The 23,288-nt window shown below is 39.7% G+C and overlaps 3 protein-coding genes across 5 annotated transcripts in view; 1 reads left to right on the forward strand and 2 right to left on the reverse strand.

The window, feature by feature from the left end:
- LOC136252474 (NLR family CARD domain-containing protein 3-like) lies at positions 1-1,466 on the reverse strand. The gene has a single exon (XM_066044908.1). It carries the CDS (start codon positions 1,073-1,075, stop codon positions 143-145), a length of 933 nt encoding a protein of 310 aa, XP_065900980.1. The 5' UTR covers positions 1,076-1,466; the 3' UTR covers positions 1-142.
- On the reverse strand, positions 1,462-22,928 carry LOC136252473 (protein NLRC5-like). Of its 3 annotated transcripts, XM_066044907.1 has the most exons (6): positions 22,689-22,928; positions 22,548-22,608; positions 11,305-11,649; positions 8,539-8,667; positions 5,310-5,390; positions 1,462-3,146 (listed from the first exon to the last, which is right to left on the reverse strand). In XM_066044907.1, the coding sequence occupies exons 3-6, from the start codon at positions 11,633-11,635 to the stop codon at positions 1,462-1,464; spliced, it is 2,226 nt and encodes a 741-aa protein (XP_065900979.1). In that variant the 5' UTR covers positions 11,636-11,649; positions 22,548-22,608; positions 22,689-22,928. The 3 variants fall into 3 exon arrangements, 2 of the variants coding, with proteins under 2 accessions (XP_065900979.1, XP_065900978.1); XM_066044906.1 differs by lacking the exon at positions 22,689-22,928 and having other exon boundaries at positions 22,548-22,632; XR_010699582.1 differs by lacking the exons at positions 1,462-3,146; positions 5,310-5,390; positions 8,539-8,667; positions 11,305-11,649; positions 22,689-22,928 and adding an exon at positions 12,325-12,685 and having other exon boundaries at positions 22,548-22,653.
- Positions 22,699-23,288, forward strand: part of LOC136252472 (squamous cell carcinoma antigen recognized by T-cells 3-like) — an 11,580-nt gene continuing 10,990 nt past the window's right edge. Inside the window, exons 1-2 of the mRNA XM_066044905.1 lie at positions 22,699-22,872; positions 22,923-23,049. Of these exons, the coding sequence (XP_065900977.1) occupies positions 22,753-22,872; positions 22,923-23,049 (247 nt within the window). The 5' untranslated portion in view covers positions 22,699-22,752. The remainder of the gene's footprint in view (positions 22,873-22,922; positions 23,050-23,288) is intronic.

Below are 23,288 nucleotides of genomic sequence, written 5' to 3' on the forward strand. Positions count from 1 at the left end.
GCAGAGCCTTTCTTCCATGTCTGAGAAAAATACATACAACACACAATAATAATAATACAAAGAACATACACATACCATATAAGGACAAATACAAAACAATTAAAGGCAACATTATGTATATATATACACGCACATTAATTAATCAGTTATAAAGTAATAATTCTTGTACATTGGATTTCCTCCTCCTCCTATTGATGTGTTCAACTTCTCTCTTCACATTATCATTATCCACTAGTCTATAAAGAAGGTACAGTTTAGTGATAGAGTTGTTATGGTGTAGGCTCCTCATAATTATCACGGCTGACTGTTCATCTATTGTACCACCACACAGGTACAGTTCCTTTAGTGTCTTGTTATTAGTAATGGCGTGAGCAATTGCTGTGGCTACATCTTTACCCATAGCATTGTAACTCAATTGTAGTTCCTCCAGTGAGGTGTTGTGTAGTAAACTGTTTGCAATTGCTGTAGCTTCTGTGGATGTGATTTCACATCTATTAATGTTCAGTTTCTTTAGTGTCTTGTTATTAGTAATGGCTTGAGCAATTGCTGTGGCTCCATCTTTGCCTATAGCATTCCAATTCATGTCTAGTACCTCCAGTGAGGTGTTGTGTAGTAAACTGTTTGCAATTGCTGTAGCTCCTGTGGATGTGATTTCACATTTATTTATGATCAGTTTCTTTAATGTCTTGTTATTAGTAATGGCTTGAGCAATTGCTGTGGCTCCATCTTGACCTATAGCATTGAACCTCATGTCTAGTTCCTCCAGTGAGGTGTTGTGTAGTAAACTGTTTGCAATTGCTATAGCTCCTGTGGATGTGATGTTATTGACACCAATGGTCAATACTCTCAGTGTGTTGGTTTCTGTTATTCCTTTTGATATTATAACTGCTCCATCATCACCAAGTTTGTTGTCACTGATGTACAACTCCTCCAAACAGGTCATCATATCAGATATTGCTGATGCTTCTTGTGATGTGAGGTCATTATTCCACATGTTTAACACTTTGACTGTGTTAGTGTTTATTACTGCAGTGGAGATGTCCTTCACACTAGTAATATTGTTATCATCTAACATCAGAGTATGTGGCTGAAGGTGAGTGATGATGTCACCAATGGGAGGTGATGATGCTCCCGTAAATTTATTGCAACTAAGATCAATTGTTGTTGTTTCTTGTTTGTTTGTTATATCTCGACAAATGTAGTGGTATAATAGCTTTATGCCATGATCTCCAATGAAACACCTCGACAGGTTTAGTTCCTTCCATTTCCTGTGTAACCTTGATAGAAAGAATCCCAGGGACACCACCTGGTGTGGAAGGAGCCTGTGGTCACTGAGGTTAATCTTACCACTATCAAATGATTTGGACAAGATGTCACATAACTTGTCATCCTGAGCCTCTTGGAAACATTGGAACAAGTAGAGAACCTTCACTGGGTCCTTCAAGATGTTTTGTGAGATAGTTAGAGTATTGATCCTTGTTGGGATGGAGCAGTCATCTCTTCTACAGTATTAGCAAACAACAATGTAGTTCCAGTTGATGATAATGAAGTACTTGATGATGTTATCAAGGAAGATGATGGTAGGGAATTACCTAGCCTGTGTGACATCACAGGTGTGGTAGATGATGTATCTAGGATTGCAGTTTGTTGTTGATATGACATCACTGAGTCAGTTGGTGAATGTGTTGTGTTGTCATCAGATACTTCATCATCACTGCACATCACTGATGAAGGTGATGAAATATGTGTTAGAGTTGTATATGTTTGAATTGGTGACAGATAAAATCTTAAAGAATTACTTTGACCACTGGTTATACCACAATACATGATCCACATGTTGGAGAGGCGGACACTCTTACTATCAGGGTCATAATTATCAGTAACAAGAAATGACTCCTTCATTAGTGTGTACACCTCATCCTCTGGTAAGATTGCTACATATTTGGCAGCAAAATATTCTTGTATTCCCAAGTGTAGGAAGTTAAAGGATTTGGTTGGATTACCAATTTTATCTGAACAATAACATTCAACAGATTGTAGTAGTCCATAACAAGTGGGATCATCTCTGCACATGTCAGGTAAGTCATCCATTGTGAATACTATTTTGTCCTCTACAAGACCATCAAATGCAACTTTCTGTAGTTGTTGTAGTACTTGTTGGACTGGCTGTGGTAAGTGTTCCATTTTATTAATGTGTTCATCCTCATCAATCTTTCCTGTCCTCTTCAGATAGTGACAAATTGTGTGCAAGACAAAACTGTGATACATTTTAGAAGCAGTTGGTGGCAGGTCCTCTAGTTGACACATACAAAGGAATACAATGATGGACATTATTAAAGGAATATAACAAATGGCATCAATATTTGGATATTGTTGAAAGTGTTTCTGTAACTTCTCTAGCTTAGAAGGAGTGTCTTGTAGGGCTTCTTTGATATACTCTAATCTGCTTATTTGGTCAAATCCAAGAATTTCAATTCTTCTATCTACAATATCATGTATACAAGTAGAGACATGGGGACGAGAGGTCACCACCACCCTAGATTTTTGTAAAGTTTTCTTTTGGATTAAATCAACAAAAAATGATTCTTTACGGAGCTTATTACTTAGTTCATCAAAGCCATCAATGATCAAGGTGACATCAGCTCCATGATTGTCTTCTAAATAACTGTGTAGTTGTGTTACCTTACTGGTTGACTGTGTGAAGTGCTCTATCAGTTGCTGTACATTAGTAATTCTCTGTACATTAGGATCTCTTAACAACAGGAGGAGTACCAGTTTGTCAGAGGTGAGTAGCTTACCCTCAGCCCATTCAACGCAAATCTCTTTAACAAGAGTTGTCTTTCCTATTCCAGGATGACCCTCAATGAGAATTGTGTTCACCTCCTTACTTGACATAGGAAGGAAAATATCTTCCAAAGTTAGCTCTTTGCAATGAGTTGTTTGAGGTATATCACTGATATTACCTTTTGTACGTATATGAGTTGCTTCTGCAGTTATTTTACTAGTTTGTAAATTTTTCTGATACATCAGTGCCAGGTTGACATAAGATTTCACTATAGTTGGTGGCCATGTATCCTTTTCTTTAGGAGATTTTTTAATTCCCATATTAGAATATGTAGCCTTCATCCCAGCAGCTAACCAGTCCACTAGTAAATGGAACATATAAGTTAGTACTTTTGATTGTTTCAGCAAAACCTGCACATTAACCAATTACATCAAGTGTAATTTTGGAACAAGTATAAGGAAAAATTAAGAATTTTAAGTTTGATTAGGAATCATAGGAAAAGTGGGGAAACAATGGAGATCGCCTACACCTGCAGATATACTAGTGGACGTTTAATCCCTAATAGGTAGGTAGACTAAATTAAGGATTAAATGTCCACTAGCAGTAAATCTTCACTTCTAGGCCCAGACATGGTCTTCATGTAGTGCTTATCCATTTATAAGCACATGTGCTAAGGATTGGCTAGCAACTACAAGTATTATAGATGATGTACTGTTGTACAAGTGTTCTAGAAATCTAATGAAGTTATGTAATAATAGAGATCCACCCTAGTTTACTGTCCTTACGCCAGATCTTGGAGCTCTCAGCTTTCAGTGTAAGCTGCAGGCGTTTATACCTACTAAGGTACTGGCTTGTAAGGCAAAGTTGGGGCATGCCAGCTGAATCTCTGTGAGTATGCATTAGATTACTGTAGCATGTGTACAACAGTACAAATAAGCGCTACTCAAAGCCTATCTTAGTGTCTGGAAGTGAAGTCTCTGTGTCTAGAAATGAAAACAACTGTACAGAACAATGTTAGGTATGAAAATTAAATGTTGTATAAATGTAAAAGTGTATTTCGAAAATGTCCATGTCCGTGTCCGTGTCCGTGTCTGACCATATCCGCCTTTTCCAATTAGAGTGGAAATTTGATTATCTGAACACTGATCACCGATTAACCAAACTCTTGATTATCTGAACACCAAATTGACTGCTCAATTAGAGTATTTTGTTAACAAGTGTATGCTTTATTAGAGTAGTTGAGCAAGCTCTGTATACAAATGTATGGAAGTTCGATTTTACATACTATTCGATTATATGAACACCCTTTCCCCAATTAATTCGGATAATTGAGGTTTCACTGTACCCTTCATTGTAACCTGAACTTCACAGCTTACTTCCATGTCCGCTTAACAAGCAATATGGGCCTAATAACTGGAGTTTATGACACTTGAAAATGAATACCTTTGTACTGGTTTGGTGGTAACATAGTGGTCTAGCACACTAGTCAGTGGGTCACCTGGGTCAGTAGTAGTAGTGACTTGGATATACAAATGTGTCATATTTTTTTCTCTGAAGTGCTTTGTTAGCAAAATAAGTAAAAAATAGATTGGATGTCTATATCTAGTATTTTGATTGGACAAAATATCACCTGTGTGACCTGACCCTGTTTTAATGCTGAATACATATTTGGCATTGATGATACTCATTGTCTTAATGCCAACTGTATAGTTCCCATTCAAATATTGCTGGAAGCAACTCGAAATGTCATCATTGTATATAGTTGTAGATAATGTACTATACAGTACGTATATCAACCAAAAGGGAATTCCACAAATTTATTAGAAGAATAGCCCATATATATATGCTAAAAAATTTTCCACTTGAGGATACAGTGAATATTTTAGAAATGATGTTTACAGAAGGTTTTAAGAATTGATTTAAGGTTGAGGGTATATTACTAGCGAAATTAAAGACTAGTTATAGATATTCCTCAAAGGAAAGTTGATAAGATGGTATGTTAACCTTGGTCACAAAACAAATTGGATCAAATGCTGTGATGTGGTCTGTAAGTTATATTTCACAGTTATACAGTCTGGGAGATTCCTTACATAGTGCCCCTATGAATCCTGATTCGCACTGTTAACTTTCGATATGCTAATAAAAACTAGGGCTGAAATGATCATGGTTTTTTAGACTCTCTAGAGTTAACGATTGAGTATTCGTTCACCAATACTAGCTACTTGTAGTCATACCCATGTGACAAGTTTTATACTGACTTTAAGCAGTAAATCCTTAACAAGTACTTGAGTATTTGCAGTATTTGTTTTAGCCCTAAAAATCCCAGTGTTTCAGTATACCAATTCTGGTGTTGTGTTATTTTTAAAACCTTCTGTAAAGACTGTTTCTAATATATTCATGGAAATTCCCATTCTCCTCAAGTGGGAAATTTACGGGTTAGTATGTAGCTTCTTATATACAGTATAATCACAGAAACCCCTATCCAGGTATCTAGGTATACAGAATTGCAATTTCTATTACATACCTGCCTGTGATGCTGGACTGAGTTCATTTGTTGATTGTGATTTATGCTTCTTCCTCACCTTCTTGGTGTCTGTGTCAATACCTATTATAGTAACACAAGTCACTATCGTATTATGAGCTGTTTACTGGTACCACACAAAGCAAAGGAGTAAGGAAGCAGTTGTATAGTGTCTCCACAATCGGTTACATGGCTTTGTACAGCATACAATTAACTAGCTGTGCTATTTTGTGATGGTATGTACTTGTGAGTATAAAAGTTGCTGGGTAAGGAGTTTGGTGGCCTTGAACCTGGGGTGGATAATAGAAATCTTTAATTGTGTCAATGCCCTGAGGTGGCGTTTTCCTGCCTCTATTGGGAGATAGGGAGGGTTGTTCGTCAGTGGGTGTGTCTCCACACAATCGGCTACATGGCTTTGTACAGCATACAATTAACTAGCCATGCAATTTTGTGATGATGTAATTATTGTAAGTATAAACATATGGAAACTCATAAGCTGCAAATTGAATAGACAAATTCCATAATAAGGCTTAAAGTTTATAGCACATAATAATAACTGTTGCCTCTAGCAACCTAAATTTCCCATTACTTTTTGGTGATAATGTCTAAAGTAACTTCTCCAAATTTTGAAAAGATAGCATATGTGACAGTCTCAACAAAAACCTGTCTAGTTCAAACAAGCATGCGTTTAGAGAAAAGTGAAATTTAAAGAAAATGATGAAAATACATGTGTTACAAAGAAAACTTTACGCAAGTTCTAATCAAGCTGTTACTCACAGAAGGAAGACTCAAATCAATTAAACCTATACACCATCTTATTCGCCTACTCATGGGGAGTTCGACAGTCTTTGTTTAATTTTTGTAGCCCCAATGGTTTGTCACATGTGTTTCTTTATGATGCAGTAGATGTAAACAAAATCATTGCTGTTTCTTCAATAAAACCGCCTTCATACACCTATGCGCAAGTAACTGCTGGCCGAAAACTAAACCTTGGTCGATCTGCCAATTCATGGTGAACATTGTAAGCCAAATCCCAACTCTTTAGACTAATCCAAACGGAAGTTATGGCTGCAAATGTAAGCACCTGTAGTTTATTTTTAGTATAGTCACTGTACAAATCGATTTCCCTGCTCTTCCTACTGTCTAGTGCTGTGTAATTCCTAAACTACTCACCATAATCAACTGAAACTTGGTGAACCATTCCTTGAACAATGCAGACAATGTTGAGAAAACAAAAAGAAATTCGGAGGTTGTACAAACTATACAGGTTTTCACTGTGATGGTCACATATATATGTCACAAGATATAATTGGTGGTTTTCCCATCTATATCTATGTGAGGGGGCATGTGATTACCAAGAAAGGGCAATTGGTGTCCCTCTCATATACAATTAATGTATGGGAAAATTACAACTTCAAAAAGTCATATCTCGTGACTTATATGTGCTATCTTTTAAGAGACATTGACACCTACAAAAATTGTAAAATTTAGGTTGCTAGGGACAACAGTTAATTTTTTTCTTATGAAATTTGTCTATTACTGCAGACCATACAGCTAAGTATCACACACATATGTCTGACAGAGTTCATTGTAGCTTGAACATAATTTTCTAAATTTCAGAATTTTTTTGAACACCTAAAATTAGAGACCATAAGTTTTTTCAGCGATCCCTATTAAATTTTTAATTTTCTAGTTTATGTACTTATTTCAAATCCATTTATGGATTATAACTTGCTAGACACATGAGTATAACAGATTCATCAGTTTTAAAGATTACCAAGCTAGATACTTTTATATGTTATTTTTGTAATCTGTAGTTAGGTATAAATTAAGAGTATCGACACCCTGATTTGTGAATGAATGCACATAGCACACACTCCAATGAGCCAAGCCATTATGAACATACTGTCTCTAGCTGGGCTGATAAGTCACTGACTACTTTGCTTAACTTATGCTCATCAGAGTTTTTGTCACAAGTACATAGCTAGCTCAGTAAAGCATATTCTGTACATGAGTATTCAGTAAGTACACAAAGTGTGACAATAATGATTGAGACAATAATCATGTACTGTAGTACAGGTGTATGGTCTATGTGGCACCACATGGTGGCACCCACAAAAATGAATCATAAACCACAAGACTGGCTTGTACAGAACAATGGTAAGATTGGAGGAAATAAGCTGTTGAAACAGAAGTAGAAAGAAAGGTCGTTTAACACTGCAGAAAATAATTATCTAATCACGCCAAGAAAAACATCTAGGAGCAGGCCTTGGGATTAAGCTTCCTGGTTCATTTGAGCTTAATACAACAGATTTGATTAACAAAAATTTAACTCTTTATACTTTTATATATGGCTATAGCGTCTAAGCAAGAAAACACGGCCCAGTTTGGGCTGTTCCATCTTAAAACAAAATAGAAAATAGGTCATGGACATGGGAAAGGACTCAGTAAGCATGGCTGTGTACCTTTTACGGTGAAAGAGTTGATAAGTTTTGCCACACATGAGTGAAGCAAATAATGTTATGAATAATATGAACCAAACAGCAAATTCCAGTTGTGTCACAAATACACTTACTGTTTCCTTTTCACTTGATACTCACTAGTGGACCTATACTCATTGCAAATAACCACCAAATACATAGTTGTTTTGAGTTAAAGGATACTTTTCAAGGTGGTTTTTAGGTGCACAATCTATTAGGATTTTTGCAAAAGACATGGGCAATCCCTATTATGAGCCCTCTATCATGATTCATGACAAAGTAATATGGTTATAGGCTTAAAATCATTTATTAGTGTTCCACCAATAATTGGATCGGTATCAAATTGGAGCTGATATTAGGCATTTTGTTACTGATCGGTACTGATTGTTTAGGTATTCCGATACTGATTAATTGCCACCTGTGCCGATCATGATCATTATAACTAATATCGTAAATGCTATGCTAGTAAAATGTGGGATATAACAGGCAAGAAATAGTGTTGAGCATTATTCTAGAAAAGTACTGGAATTGCTTTGTTAAACATTGAGCAACTGCTACTTACTATGTTTGCATGAAAAAATTGAAATACTCTAATAGAACATTCTAATAGAGCAGTCACACATAGCTAACTTGAGAGGTGTGTAAATTGTATGGCAATTATTGGTATCTGTATTTACTGTTAGGCATCGGTGTCAAATCAGTAAGTATTTTTCTGTCAGTGGAACCCTAATTTTTATTGTACAAATAATAACCTGATTCAGTACTGACTGATCTCTTCCTCCTTTTAGTTCCTCCCTTCTTGTATTTAGTCCTCTTCCTTCCTCTCCCAGTAGCTACTGGTTCATCAGTTGAGTCATCAGTAGATGATGAATTGTTATCAGCTGGTGTGGAAAATGATAAACTAACAGTAATTTCAACTTCCACACTGTACATATACCATGCACCAATACAGAATTTCTACCTGTTTGTTATGGTCAGCTAAGATTTATATAGTTTATCATGACTTGTAATGTCATAGTGTTTTGTTATACAGTGTACGTGAAATTGGGAGTCAATTAGTGGATGCTTGTACACTGTACATAACTTATCAAAGTAGGTGGAGGAACAGAAGGTGCTTCTCCTTACTTTGAAGAGTAAGAATAAAGGGAGGAAGAGAGTGAGGGAGAGTTTATGGGTGGAGGCTATAAAGTATGACAACTATTTTGTCACACATATGTACAGTAGTGCTGTATATTAGGCATCATCATTTTCTTACCACAAATTGACCAGAAATCAGCCCTGATAGTCCCTTGATATTAGTTAACTGTAAATCAACCTGAAAAGTGTGACTGGAAATGCTCATTCAGATAACCTTTCCACTGACTGACTTACTAACCAATGCCTTCAGACAATCAATAACAATTAAAGCTACAGGCTTGATTCCCTCACTGAGATGTCGCATTAGCTCAACAGGTGCCTTTTGATATACTGCAGAATATACAGTGCAAACACCACGGACTTACATTTGTCCTCCTTTGTGTCCCATTTCTTTTTGCTGACAACTCAAGGTGTCAATTTGTGGTAGTTTCCCTGTGCTGACCATCACATTTATATTGAGAATCGTTTGCATTCATTTACAACAGGTAGCTGAAAATTAGGGCTGAAACGATTATGGTTTTTTAGTATTTGAGTACTCTCTAGAGTTAACGATCGAGTACTCACGAATACTAGTTATTTGTAGTCATACCCATTTGACATGTTTTGTACCAACCTTAAACAGTTTACAGCTTTTCAAGTAACAACAATGATACACACACTGTATTAAAGTACTGATGTTAGTGTCCCTGACGAAAAAATATGCTAATCAAAACTCTACAACCTTCACTGTGTCACTCCCTGATGACAAATACATCATGTGAGTTGGGTCATGTGATCTTAACGAGTACTCGAGTACCAATTTTACTATCCGAGTACCAAATCCTTAACGAGTACTCTCCAAGTATTAGTATTTGTTTCAGCCCTACTGAAGCATAATGGCCAATAATCAGTATCGGGTTGATATTGGCTACTAGCCAATTAATCGGTTTTGATTAAATCAAAGCCGGTGTTAATCTCCACTGCAGTGTGTAGTATAATGATGTGGGGGAGGCTGGGCGGTATGAGATTTGCCAAAGCCGGTAGGTATTATAGAAAATATCACAGTGCAAATACATACCATGGTATGGATTATATTTTTAAGAATTTAATATATAAAGTGCTGGAAAGGGTGATAGAAGGACGCTAAAATGACTTTAATACAATTAGAAAGTTATCTTTCACATTGGTAAAGTGTCTTCACATTAGTAAAGGCAGGAATAACAGGATTATGCTATGAATCAGCTGTCATCTAACTCTAGACGGTATGGTGGTATATTCTAAATTCATCCGGTACGGTAACGGTATCATTAAAATATCGTCTAATCTCCTACAATACGTACTAGTATATCAGACACCCAGCTCTAGGCTAGAGATAAGTTATTTGGCCTTTTAATTGAGTTATGTGTTGATGGTTTAGCAGTGACTACAAGCCATGCCCATGGAGATGCAACTCACTGTGTTGTTCATTGCTAGTTACAGTGTTCTAGCCCAGGAAGCAGACTTTCGATCAATGTTTAGTTTTATAAGAAGTAAGTTACCCCACCTAAAGTCGCATAGTCTGGCAGCGTGGCCACCCCTTCAATTAGAAACATAATTTTTAATCAAAGGGGCAGCTGTGCCAGACTAAATGTCGCCATGCGTCCCATATTGTGTGAACACACATTCCCCAAAAGTCATTAGCAGGTTTAAGGGTTACAATTGCCCACAACATATTTATCCCATTCCACCAGTCATTCACCTGTAGTAGAAATAAGTACATGCAATCTACAACTATCCATAATTTATTTACAATGCGAGGCATACCATGTGCATGCGAATCACCTAGTTATTGTAACTTAATTAAAGGACATGGCTTTAGTGAGAAGGTTCAACCAATATACACATTTCATAATTAGAGATATACAACTATACGTTCATTTAGATATTCACTAGGGCTGAGCGATATTATCGTTTTAGCAATACATCACGATATTTTGTTGTTAACTATCGTGATTCCTTGCCTGTACATAACTGTCATTAAAAACCATGCAGTACTTGTCTAAGAATCCTTGTTAAGTGATAACCTGGTTACCCCTGCAGAGAGGTGTGAACACCATATCATAACCTCAAAGCATGTGTTACAATAACTGTTACTGTAAACAAGGATGATAGTGGCTAGTTTGCATGGTACTACCTTTAAAGACTTCCTGCAGGAATACTGGGCAATACTCTATGTAGCACCAGCTATATGATTGACTTATTTGTAAGTATCGTTAACTATTCAGTATCGTGAATAGTGGCATTAGTATCGATCATGATACTAAAATGGCAGTATCACTCAGCCCTAATATTCACTTTATACACTCAAACTGTACAATGTATTGAGCAGAAAAATGTTAACTTTCTTACACATCATCACTCACCATTATCACTGCCAGTGGATGATGGTCCACCATCCAAAGTAGATCTGATAGTTTTAGCTAACTTCTTCAATGAATCATTACCACTATCCTCCATTACTGTCAGTAACTTCTTCAATGGTGTAATGTCATCATTCTTAAGGGATGGCTCAATTGCTTTATCCAAGAATATTGTTGCCTTGTCTGCTGGAGTTTTCTGTGACTCAATAGTTGACTTGAGATTTCCTGGAAGAAGTCTCCTTGAACGTAGTTTAGCGCTGAAGATAGCATCATCCAATGGCAAGGATGTCACCAATGATTCATAATTATCCTCAAATACTTGTAGTGCTGACATCTCTCATAACCTAGCTGGAGGTATATATGTACATTCAGTTAGAGTAAAAAATAAAACTAGTTGTACTATATAGTAGAGATCATGAAAAATGTCAGCCTTATTTTTTTCAGGACATGGCAGTAATGGAAGTATAATTACGTGCTTTTAGTACAACCCAAAATGCTTCTTATCAGTAGCCATGAAATAGTGGCAAGACTGACTACTGTAACTTCCTGATTGAGTGATACCTTCAAGCAATAGCTAGCTAATGTTTTGAACTTGATTTCTCCCCTATTGCTTAGGCAGAAGTTGTGTCTTTTTGCCAACAGCAGTAGCTACATTTTTTCTCCATTGAATTTGTCACATTTTTATGTGTTGTTCATCAATGGCTTCATGTGACATCTATCATGTAACAAATGGACTGTACTATACCCAACAGTTGTATTAAGGTGGCAAACTTTACATATTGCTCTCAATGTCTAGGGTCAGGTAATAGGTAGAACATAGCTGAAACCAAAGTGAAACTGCTACTCCCACTAAAATGTCATTACAGTACACCTCGTCCCATTATAGTAACCCTCAATCCAACCCCCATCATTCCCACAACCAGCTACACAGTACTGAGAAGATAGCTGCCCACTAGTGCAGGCTACTGTAATTAAATTTCAACATTCACTTACACAAGTATAGTGCAGCAGTAAATGGCAGCATGGTGAGGCAGAGCAGGGGTCAGAACCAATTTAAAGCAAACATAGAAACAAACATAGTCACAACACGAAATTTAATTTAGGAGTTGATGACCCACACAACTCCAAGGGAAAAACCTGGCAAACCACCTAAGCTTTGAGATTGCAAATATATGCAAAACCTGAAAGCTATACACTCTGTTCTGCCACAAGTACCATGCATATCTAGCAAACACTACATACCACAGCCTATGAAAACTGCTTAAAGGAGAAAACTAACTCATGATCAATAAAACAACTAAATTAACATAACAATGTCAAAGTCTTGTGTGTCTGGTAACTGCAGATGCTGCAATCAACTTCAACAAAGTTAAGGAAACTTCAGCTGGGTGGGAGGGAAGAAAAATAACACAGAGAACACTACAAAGCAAGAACAGTAGCACAACACTCAGCTAGATTGAATCATTGGATTACTAACTAACCACCCATATACTGTATACGCTATCCCACATGTTCCCTCCATTACATCATACCAGCAGGATCTTATTTTCTGTCTAATTCACAAGCTCAAACAACAGAACATACATCTCCCACTAAAATGCCATTACAGTAAACCTCGTCCCATTACAGTAAACCTCGTCCCATTACAGTAACCCTCAACCCAACCCCCATCATTCCCACAACCAGCTACACAGTACTAAGGAGATAGCTGCCCACTCAGGGTACTGCAATTAAATTTCAACATTCATTAGAGTCACAAAGAGTGGGGAGTGTGTTCATGCATGGGAACCAGCACATAACTCACATCCCCAACTTCCCGACACGGAAAGGCGACTATCTAGGGAATCTTCGACATATCCGTCTTTGGCTCCTTCAGAACACCAACGACCATGTCGTTTGAAGAGGCGGTCTGGAACACCAGCATTAGCTACTGCAGTAGCGCCACTAGAACGTAAGCTATGTGTACCAAATAAATCGGGAGAGTGACCCAGCTGCTGTAACTTCATTTGTAGGAGCTCCCACATTCTAGTATAGGAAAGCCCACCTGCCACTCGCAGCTTCTCTCCAAAGTTTGAATGGGTTATTCCACAAAAAAGAGGTCGGGCATCCTGTGGATCAATATTACCCATCGACATGTACCTTTCCAGCATGCCCACTGGACAAGTGGTATTCTTGGCTCTGGCGACAGCAACTTTATCCCATTTGCGTAACTGGTCATTCTTGCTCTTCCTTATCTGCACGGTCACCATATCCTTGTCAAATTTCAGGTCAACGGGATGTAGATCGGATAGCTCATCAAAATGGAAAAACCCTGCATAAGCCAACAATGTTGCGGCAGTTATCCGTATGTTGGGTAGGGAGCAGTGCTCATTGGCATCCTTAACTAGAGCCCCAAGCATTTCAGTGGTAAATGGCTGTTTCTTTTTGACTGGCTTAGCAAGCTCCGTCCAATATTGATATGATAAGGGGGTTGCTAGTCGGAGAGGACAGCCCTGCAGCTCCATGAACCCAGGAGACAACATTCACTATATCCTCCACTGCAGCCTTTGATTTAGTAGTATCTGATAAGTGTTGAAGGTACAGAGCTATGTAGGTGGCTACTTTCCACAGGGAATGCTGTAAGGGTATGACCAGCGTTTCTATCGTTTATAGGATCCTAGGTACTTCCTATTGGTACTTGTAGCTGCTCTACCTCCTCAAAACTGTAATAGGAAGTGCTTTAGCCAGCCTACAAAGCTCCGGATCCTGGAGGTTGGCCAAGAGGGGCCACATACCATGAGGAAATATCGCTGCAGAAAAAAACACATGACAGAAGGTAAGGAATTGCAACAACACGGTAATAAGTATGGTTCCATGCATAGACATGCATCGGCAGAGAACTTGTCGCATGGACAACAAGGGGCCAGTGACACTCACACTGTGCAAGCTATGATGGTTTTTGCTGGCAACAAAAGTTCAAAGGTCATACATACCAGTCCGAGAGACTGTGACCACATTATAATTCCATATGACTACACCCACCACTTCATCAAAGTGTCAATATTTAGGATTTAGGTCATACTTACCAGCCCAAGAGCTGTGACCTGGTGGGTAACAACCCATCCTCAATTCACCCATGGTACCTAACTCACATGGGGATGCATCCACTTATGGCTGACATATCCAGCCAGTTAATTGACAGTGACCTTGCACACAAGGTGGTCATGACCACAGTAATCAGCAGTTAAAGCTGGTTGCCTCAGTTGGTGCCAAGATAGGCTATTATTAAACCAGCTGTATAGTTACTAGCATACAATTCCTGCCATAATACTATGTTAATACTACATCTGTCAAGCCACATGCTATTATACAAGCCACATACACATTCACTAACTTACACAATACATCTTAATTGTGTGGGCTCACTTGACAATCATTCCTGTCGGATTGAGCACAAGTGGTATGCAGACCTTCACCTGCCCCAAATTTTATAGATATTGCCAGGACTTTGGTATTGGGAACTCCTGTAAAGAGGGCTGCTCCCAACCTCTGAGCTAATGTCAAACCCTCAATCGATGGTAACTCTCGCAGGTTGCAGATGAAGTGTGCCAGATGGACTCCATCTGGAAACAAAAGAGGCCAAAATGGTGCAGATGGCCAGCACAGTGCAATCAAAGTACCCTGAGCTGCAGTCTTCCTAGCATGCTGGATACCCTAGGAATTAAGTGCACCAGGGAACAAAGCCAATTAACCTCATGGCTCCAGCTGCACAGGAAGGCATCTACTGCTTCTGTACCAGGGCTATGACAGTGCGTGGGATGAAGACCCATGCCCACAGTTGCGATGATTACCCTCACTGAAATAAGACACAGAGAAGGAACTCTAGAGGGATGGAAGTGTTTAAAGAAGTTTCTTTGTTTGATGAATGAAATGCTTGTTTTGTCAGATCATGAACTGGGTGAGACAGATCTTGTAGAACATCAGATTAATTTGGACAGATCCTTTTATAGCATCTCTACAGAAGTTGCCATATACTCTTAGGACTAAAGTAGAGGCAGAACTGATGCAGTTATTAGAGTCAGGATGTATTGAACAAGCCCCTATGCGTCTGGACTAGTACTAGTTTGTAAGAAGGATGGTGGACTTATAGTTGATATAGTAGGGCAATGTAATGGGAAGTTCTTTACAACCTTGATCTGATGAAGGGGGTTACCGCCAAATCAGAATCGAGGAAGAAATTGAAGAATAAAACTGCTTTTACGTGCCATCTAGGCCTGTATCTAAAGGTGTACCGATAATCGGATCAGCTACAATATCAGGTGTCAATATTGATAAATTTAGCTATATCTGGTATCAGAAGTAAGCATAATCGTACAGATATCGAAACTGATAGGGTATATAGTGTTCTTTTATTTAATGTGCATATCACGTTGTAGCAGTTGAGTAAGCATGGCTTCATTGCCTGAGTTGCGAGATAACTTACAAGATAACTCACCTACAAGCTTTGACAACATCTGTTTAAGAGTTTGATTAAACCTCTCCACAAGTCCATCAGTTTTTGGATGTCCACCAGTTGTGGGCAATTGAGACATTCCCATTAGCATTGGGTACAACTTCTGATTGAAATTCTACGGCTTGATTGTGTATGATCCTTAAAGGTACACCATGTTTCCATACAACATCTAGTAAACATCTAGCCACTGTCTCACTGTTTGGTACTGTGTATAGACTTAATCAAGTAATCTTGTAACACAAACCAAATATGAAACTTGTAACTTCATCAACTAACTGATTCAGATACCCAACAATGAAATAACCCTTCTCCATACCACAACCCAAGGTTATATCACGAGACCCTTATCAAGAATAGACTTGTCGCTTTCATTCCTTCTTCCAATCAGCCATAAAGTTATGGAATAGCCTGCCCCCAGATGCAGCAGGAACATTACTTTAACAGTTGAAAAACTTCATGTAATTAATTTTATGTAACCAGTGTGGTATTACGTAATGAACAGACTTCTTATAGTGACGTGACGTAGGATATAAATAGTCTCATGGTTGTAATTATTATCAGTTGTTGTAATCTTGAGTGTGCTGGTGATTGTTGTATTGATTAACAGAATTATTAAGAATTGTTTGACTTTTTAGTGAATGCACCGCAGCAACTGCCACATGGTGTCAGAAGTGGGATGGCTGGCATTCAGTTGAAAACGCCGGAACCTTTCGACTTCAATAATCCAGACAGCTAGTCCAAATGGAAAAGAAGATTCGAACAGTTTAGAGAAGCGTCTGGTTTATCTCTTTCAAGAATCACGTTCCTTCTAACTTTGAAGAACTCGTCAAGTTTGGCCAGGACAGTGTCATATTTCTTTCGTTCTTTACTAGTAATTCGCGTGGAAGTTAGAACGTTGTCGGCATTCTCCCCCATCGTAAACAACAGTGTGCTCACTTGTCGAGTTTCAGATTCTCCCAAATTTAATCGTCACAACCAATTACCTGGTGAAACGGTGGAGCAGTACATCTCCGAGCTTTATGCCTTAGTAGAAACTTGTGAGTATGGAAATTTAACAGAAGAGATGCTCCGTGACAGAATTGTTGTTGGAATAAGACATGAAGCCATGTCCAAATGCCTTCAGCTCAACCCAGAACTAACGCTTGACAAATCTAAGAAGGCAGTACGTTTGAGCGAAGCTGTACAAGATCAGCAACGTCAGTTAAAAGGTGAAGGGACTATGCAAGACCCTGTAGTAGTGGATGCTGTATCCAAGTATTCCAACAAGAGAGCCATTGGTGGAAAAACTATACCCCACCCACAACAACTCAGAGGGGGCATGTTACCAGACAGACAACAATCTGCATAAGCATGCAGTAGGTGTGGCCACAGTAGACATCCAGAAGGTGTGAAGTGTCCAGCTATCAGTGCCACATGTCACAGATGTAACAGAAGAGGGCATTACAGCTCACTTTGTTTTTCCAAGACTAAGAAACAAGTATTTTCAGTCGACACTTTACCCACTGATGAATTATCTGTAGATACCACACCCAGTGAGAGACTACCTCCTGTTGAAGAACTGTGCCTTGATACTGCATTCCTAGATGCCATGGCAACCAGTTCAGAATCATCTTGGTATGTTACAGTGACTCTGGATACCAAAGTCGTTCAGTTCAAACTAGACACTGGTGTTGCAGTAACAGCCATATCAGAGGAAACATACCGTGCACTCCCAAAAAGTTGAAGAAGCCCTCTAAGATATTGTCAGGGCCTGCCAACCAAAAGTTGACTGTACTGGGACAATTTACAGGTGCCCTGAGACACAGCTTACCAGCCATCACAGCACTGCAGCTTATTTGCAGAATTCATGCTATGGTTGCTGAGGACATTTACAGCCAGTTTCCCACAGTTTTCCGAGGTTTGGGCACTTTAGGGGATGAATATTTGATTAAACTCAAGGACGATACACAGCCACACTCTCTTCATACCCCTCATAACATACCACTACCAATTCGTAAGAAAGTCCAAGAAGAATCAACTTGAATGGAGTCTTGTGGCATTATTTCTAAGGTTGATGAGCCCACACCATGGTGTGCTGGGATGGTGGTGGTTCCAAAAAAATCTGGGGCCATCAGAATTTGTGTCGATTTGAAGAAGTTGAATGAAAGTGTTCTCAGAGAAGTACACCCGATGCCCAAAGTAGATGAACTTTAGCCTTGTTAGCCAGTGCCACTATATTTTCCAAGCTTGATGCCAATAGTGGGTTTTGGCAAATTCCTCTTGCCAAAGATTCTCGCCACCTTACAATATTCATAACCCCATTTGGGGGGGGTATTGTTTTAACAAATTGCCTTTTGGCATCACAAGTTCCCCAGAACTATCTCAGAAATGAATGAAGAGAATTCTTGAGGGTCTGCAAGTGGTAGTATGCCAGATGGATGATATCCTTGTGTTTGGTTCCACCCCACAAGAGCACAACTCTAGATTGTTGGCAATACTTCAGCGACTACAGTCAGCTAATGTCACCCTGAACCATACTAAGTGTGAATTCAACCAAAAATCTGTAAAATTCCTGGGACACCTTGTTGATAGTCAAGGAATCAGAGCAGATCCAGAGAAGATTGCGCCAGTATCTAATATGAAACCCCCTACTAGTGTTACTGAGCTACGCAGGTTCCTGGGAATGGCTAACCAGTTAGGGAAATTTTCTCCCCGGCTAGCCCAAATTAGTCAGCCATTACGTGAGTTACTGAGTCTGTCACATGCTTGGGTGTGGGGCCCAACACAGGAAGATTCATTCACAGCAATTAAAGCTGAATTGACACAACCAACAGTCCTGGCACTTTATGACCCTGAAGCCAGTAGCAAAGTATTTGCTGATGCATCCTCCTACGGGTTGGGTGCGGTTCTCCTCCAACAGTCAGGCCAAATCTGGAAGCCAGTGGCGTACGCATCCCACTCCATGACTGAGACTGAACGACGCTACGTCCAGATAGAAAAAGAGGCCCTGGCAGTTACATGGGCATGTGACAAATTTGCCAACTACATACTGGGTACTCACTTTCTAATAGAATCAGATCACAAGCCACTCATCCCATTGTTGAATGCCAAAAAACCTTGACAATTTACCTTCTAGAACTCTTTGCTTTAGACTCAGAATGGCCAGGTTTAATTACACTGTGTCACATGTACCTGGAAAGTTACTGACTACAGCTGATGCCTTATCAAGAGCACCATCCCCACATTGTGACAAACAACTTCAAGAAGAAGTAGAATGGTTTGTTGATACTGTGGTAGCAGCTCTACCAGCTGGGGAGCATCGCTTGAAACAGTACAAAGATGCTCAGGATGATGACTCAATGTGCATGACAGTGACAATATGGTGCCTAGGGGTTGGCCTGCCAAATCTCCTACAGATGTTTACCTGAGTGCAGTTTGGAAGGTGAGAAGTTACTTTTTGCTTCATAATAATTTACTATTATACAACCAGCGTATTGTTATTCCTTCTTCTTTAAGAAAGGAGACCTTGGCGAAGATTCACGAGGGGCATCAGGAGATTGAATGCTGTAGAGCCAGAGTGAGGTGCTCCGTTTGGTGGCCTGGGATTACCAAGGATACTGCTGAGATAGTTCGTCAGTGCCCCACATGTGCTAGAGAAGCCCAACAGAGGAGAGAACCCCTGATCAAGTCTACACTCCCAGATTATCCATGGCAAATTATAGGGACAGATTCATTTGAACTGGAAGGTACCAAGTATTTGTTAACAGTAGACTATTTTTCAAGGTACCCTGAAGTAACCAAGTTGACAACAACTACCTCAGCAGCTGTTATTAGCCACCTCAAAAGTGTGTTCTCACATCATGGAATCCCTGAAGTAGTTCGCAGTGATAATGGTCCGCAATTCTCAGCTCTAGAGTTTACTCAGTTTGCAAAAGAATATGGATTCTGTCACATCACAAGCAGCCCCAAGTATCCCCAGAGTAATGGGCAAGGTGAACGCATGGTTCAAACTGTTAAACATTTATTGAAAAACAGTAAAGATCCATACATGGCATTGCTTACTTATAGGTCAACACCTCTTCCCTGGTGTGGAAGGAGCCCAGCTGAATTGAGTATGGGGAGACAGATCCAAACTTGTGTTCCTACTGCAGAATGTAAGCTGATTCCTCAATGGACCTATTTGGAAGAATTTCAGAAGTCTGATGCCACATACAAGCTGAAACAGAAGGACAATTTTGACAAACGTCATAGGACCAAGGATTTACCTATGATCCCTGATGACACTCCTGTTTGGGTAGACTCTGATAATGGTCCGGTTTCGAGCAGAGTGGTTACTTCAACAGAAACCCCCAGATCCTATCTTGTAGAGACTCCTTCAGGTCAACTTCAGAGGAACAGAATCCAATTAAGAGTTGTTCCTCAAGAATCTAATGCTGGGTTTCCTGAAGAACTGTCAGAACCAGAAGACCATGCATAATACATTAAAAGAAAAGGTGGTGCCAGAGTTAATGTTTTCATCTAAACGTGCCCCAACTATGCTCAAAAGTGAAGTGGCTATTACACACTTTGCTTTCACCTATTTTCAGCCTGTTACACAGTGTTGCAAATGATGACACCTTTGCAATCAATCCAGTTACCACGGAAAATACCCATTTACAAGAGGGAAGCCATGCATCTGCTTACTGTGAATCAACACCACAAACTATCAGAAAAAAGAAATGGGACTCAAAGGAGGACAAAGGTAAGTCCATGATGTGTGCATTTTACATACTACAGCAAAGGCACATCTAGGGACAAAGGAACATCGAACAGTGAAAAAAATTAAGCCCATAGCCTTATAGCTGTTAGTCAGTCAGTAGAAAATTCCACTGAATAATTTTTGAAAAATTGTAGCTATCTATTGGAATTTTGTAAATTACATACCTATTGAAAGCATTTAGGGGTGTGGCACATTCAGGCTTAGTTATAGAGTGGTTGCATGTGATATCACAGGTGCGGCAGTAAATTGAAACATGCGGCAAAAACGTGTGACACGTTGTATAGCCAGGTGCTGGGAAAATTGCATGATTCATTGTCCTGCTATGGACCTTATCCGCATTGACGTCACAACAAAATATGGCGGTAATAGTGTGGGGACTTTGTACAAGGTTGTATTGGGAGAGATGGCGTTTCACTATGAAAATGTTTGTATACAGCAGCAAGCGGTAAGGTGAGGCATACATACTTACTTACAAGACAAATGCACGCAGTTTTGTATCCGTATCAAAACTTAAGGTCTGGTTTCGCTTGGTGCGATTATTTTGCATTGCTACATCATGCTAACTAGCCTCTTACCTTCATCATCCATGTTGTGAAAGCTGCAAACAAAGTTAATTTTGGTTACTACAAATGAAAACATGATGAAGTCCCCACACTAACATGGCAATTTTGTCAATTATGGCGTCAATGCAGATAAGGTCCATTGTAGAGTGCCTAGCAGCCAAACTGCGTCGGTGTTGATAACAGTCTGTCATCAGGTACTAACATACTAGAGTAATGAGAGCATGGCTGGTCTGCTTTTGTGTGTGTGTGTGTGTGTGTGTGTGTGTGTGTGTGTGTGTGTGTGTGTGTGTGTGTGTGTGTGTGTGTGTGTGTGTGTGTGTGTGTGTGTGTGTGTGTGTGTGTGTGTGTGTGTGTGTGGGCATGTGCATGTGTGTGTGTGTGGGCATGTGCATGTGTGTATGTGTGTTGTGTGTGTGTGGAGGGAAGGGGCGGGACCTGTGCCCTCCTGTGGATCTGCCTCTGACTAGAGAGAGAGCAGGTTTAGGGAAACCAGCTCAGTTGGTATAGCTATAGGCCGGACACTCACGGTGGCAAGCCTATGCAGTAGAAATCAGGCATTCCTGCATGGCAGGTAATTCAAGTATAAAATAACTTATCGATATTGAAATGTAAATATCGATTAAAACTTGGGCTATATCACCTTAGTGAAATCGCTATGAATATTAAAAGTGCTAAACTCAGAGAAAGCGCCGCCAGTAATTATAGCGCCTTCCAAAAAGCGCTGTCTTCAAAATAACCGTCCTCCTATGAGCGCCCTATGCATATTTTCCTTTCGCCTTTGCCTTATTTTTTAGTGTAATATATGGGTATAATTACGGCACTAATAACACTCCATACTAACCCTATGACTATGATCTATGGTACAAGTGCACAAGCAGAAGCACCCTTCCACGTGGGCGGTTATAAAGCTATAACTAGTCTGGCACGCGCGCCCTTTAAAGGGCAAAAAAAGTTTGGCGGGCGGCGCCAGACTAACCTATAACCTGCTTGGAAAAGGGTCTGGCCTTATTATTATTATATTTGTTACTGTGCAGAAATCAAAAAGATTGTTGTGCACAGGTGTGATCATAATGAATGTTCAGGTTGGTACAAAACTCATCTAAGGTAGGGGAGTGAATTACAAAGGGGGGGGGGGGGGAGGGGGGGGAGTGTGTTCCAGAGTCTGATTGCATGTAGAAGGGAAAAAGGAAAATTTATAAGAATAGTGTCAAGCTGTTTATAATATCCTTCCCTTGATGGACGATGATTAGGTATTAGATCATTTGTGGGTATACTTAGATTGCCATTAATTATCCTACGAGACTACTGGAGGTTCTGCACAGTAACAAACACATTACAATACAAGTGCCTGTTACATGCATATCATCCCAAATATAGTCTTGGCGCCCTACCCTAAAATACTCTTTAGGGTCAGGCGCCGCAAGACTACCCGAACACAACCAACGTACGTTACCTTCAATGATCAAAACTTCATTCACCGCTACAGGTAGTGTAGTTCACCACTATCTCTCTACGTCGAGCACTAGTCTGGCGCCGCCCGCCCCTTCGCATAAAGTAAGGTACTTTTTGCGAAGGGGCGGGCGGCGCCAGACTAGTCGAGCACTACGTAACACCAGGGTGTGGCTATTTAATGATCACTTGTGGGATTGAGTTATGTAATGGCTTCTCCAGTGAAGGACTCGCCTCAGGATGACGAAACGAGCAATGAAAACGATTCCGACATGGAGGATGAAGATATCGCGAAAGTTGAGACCAGGATTACGACACTACAAGCTCAGGTTAGTCCATCACGTGTTATATAAACAATATCACTTTGGTGACGTCATAGCTAGAGGAAGACGCTTACCAATATGATGCTCACGTGGAGTGTATCCAGTTGTTGCGTCAACTGGGGGACCTTGAGAGGGTTCGTAGAGCAAGAGAAGAAATGAGTAGGGTATTCCCCCTCAGTCAAGGTGAGTAACATTGCATGCTGACGTGTACAGCTGTACATGCATACATGACTACACCATAGATGTATAAACCCCTGGAGTTTATAAATCTATGACTACACACACTACACAAACAAAGCCTTTGGCTGCCGGTCACGCCTACCCAGCCAATACTAGCTAGGCTACTTGTGCAGTGTTGTAGTAAAAATATCCAGACTATTATAGTACCAGGCTTAATCATGTAGTTGGGACTCCACCATAAC

This window comes from Dysidea avara, chromosome 4 (assembly GCF_963678975.1).
Source record: "Dysidea avara chromosome 4, odDysAvar1.4, whole genome shotgun sequence".
In the NCBI taxonomy this organism is placed as follows: Eukaryota; Metazoa; Porifera; class Demospongiae; order Dictyoceratida; family Dysideidae; genus Dysidea; species Dysidea avara.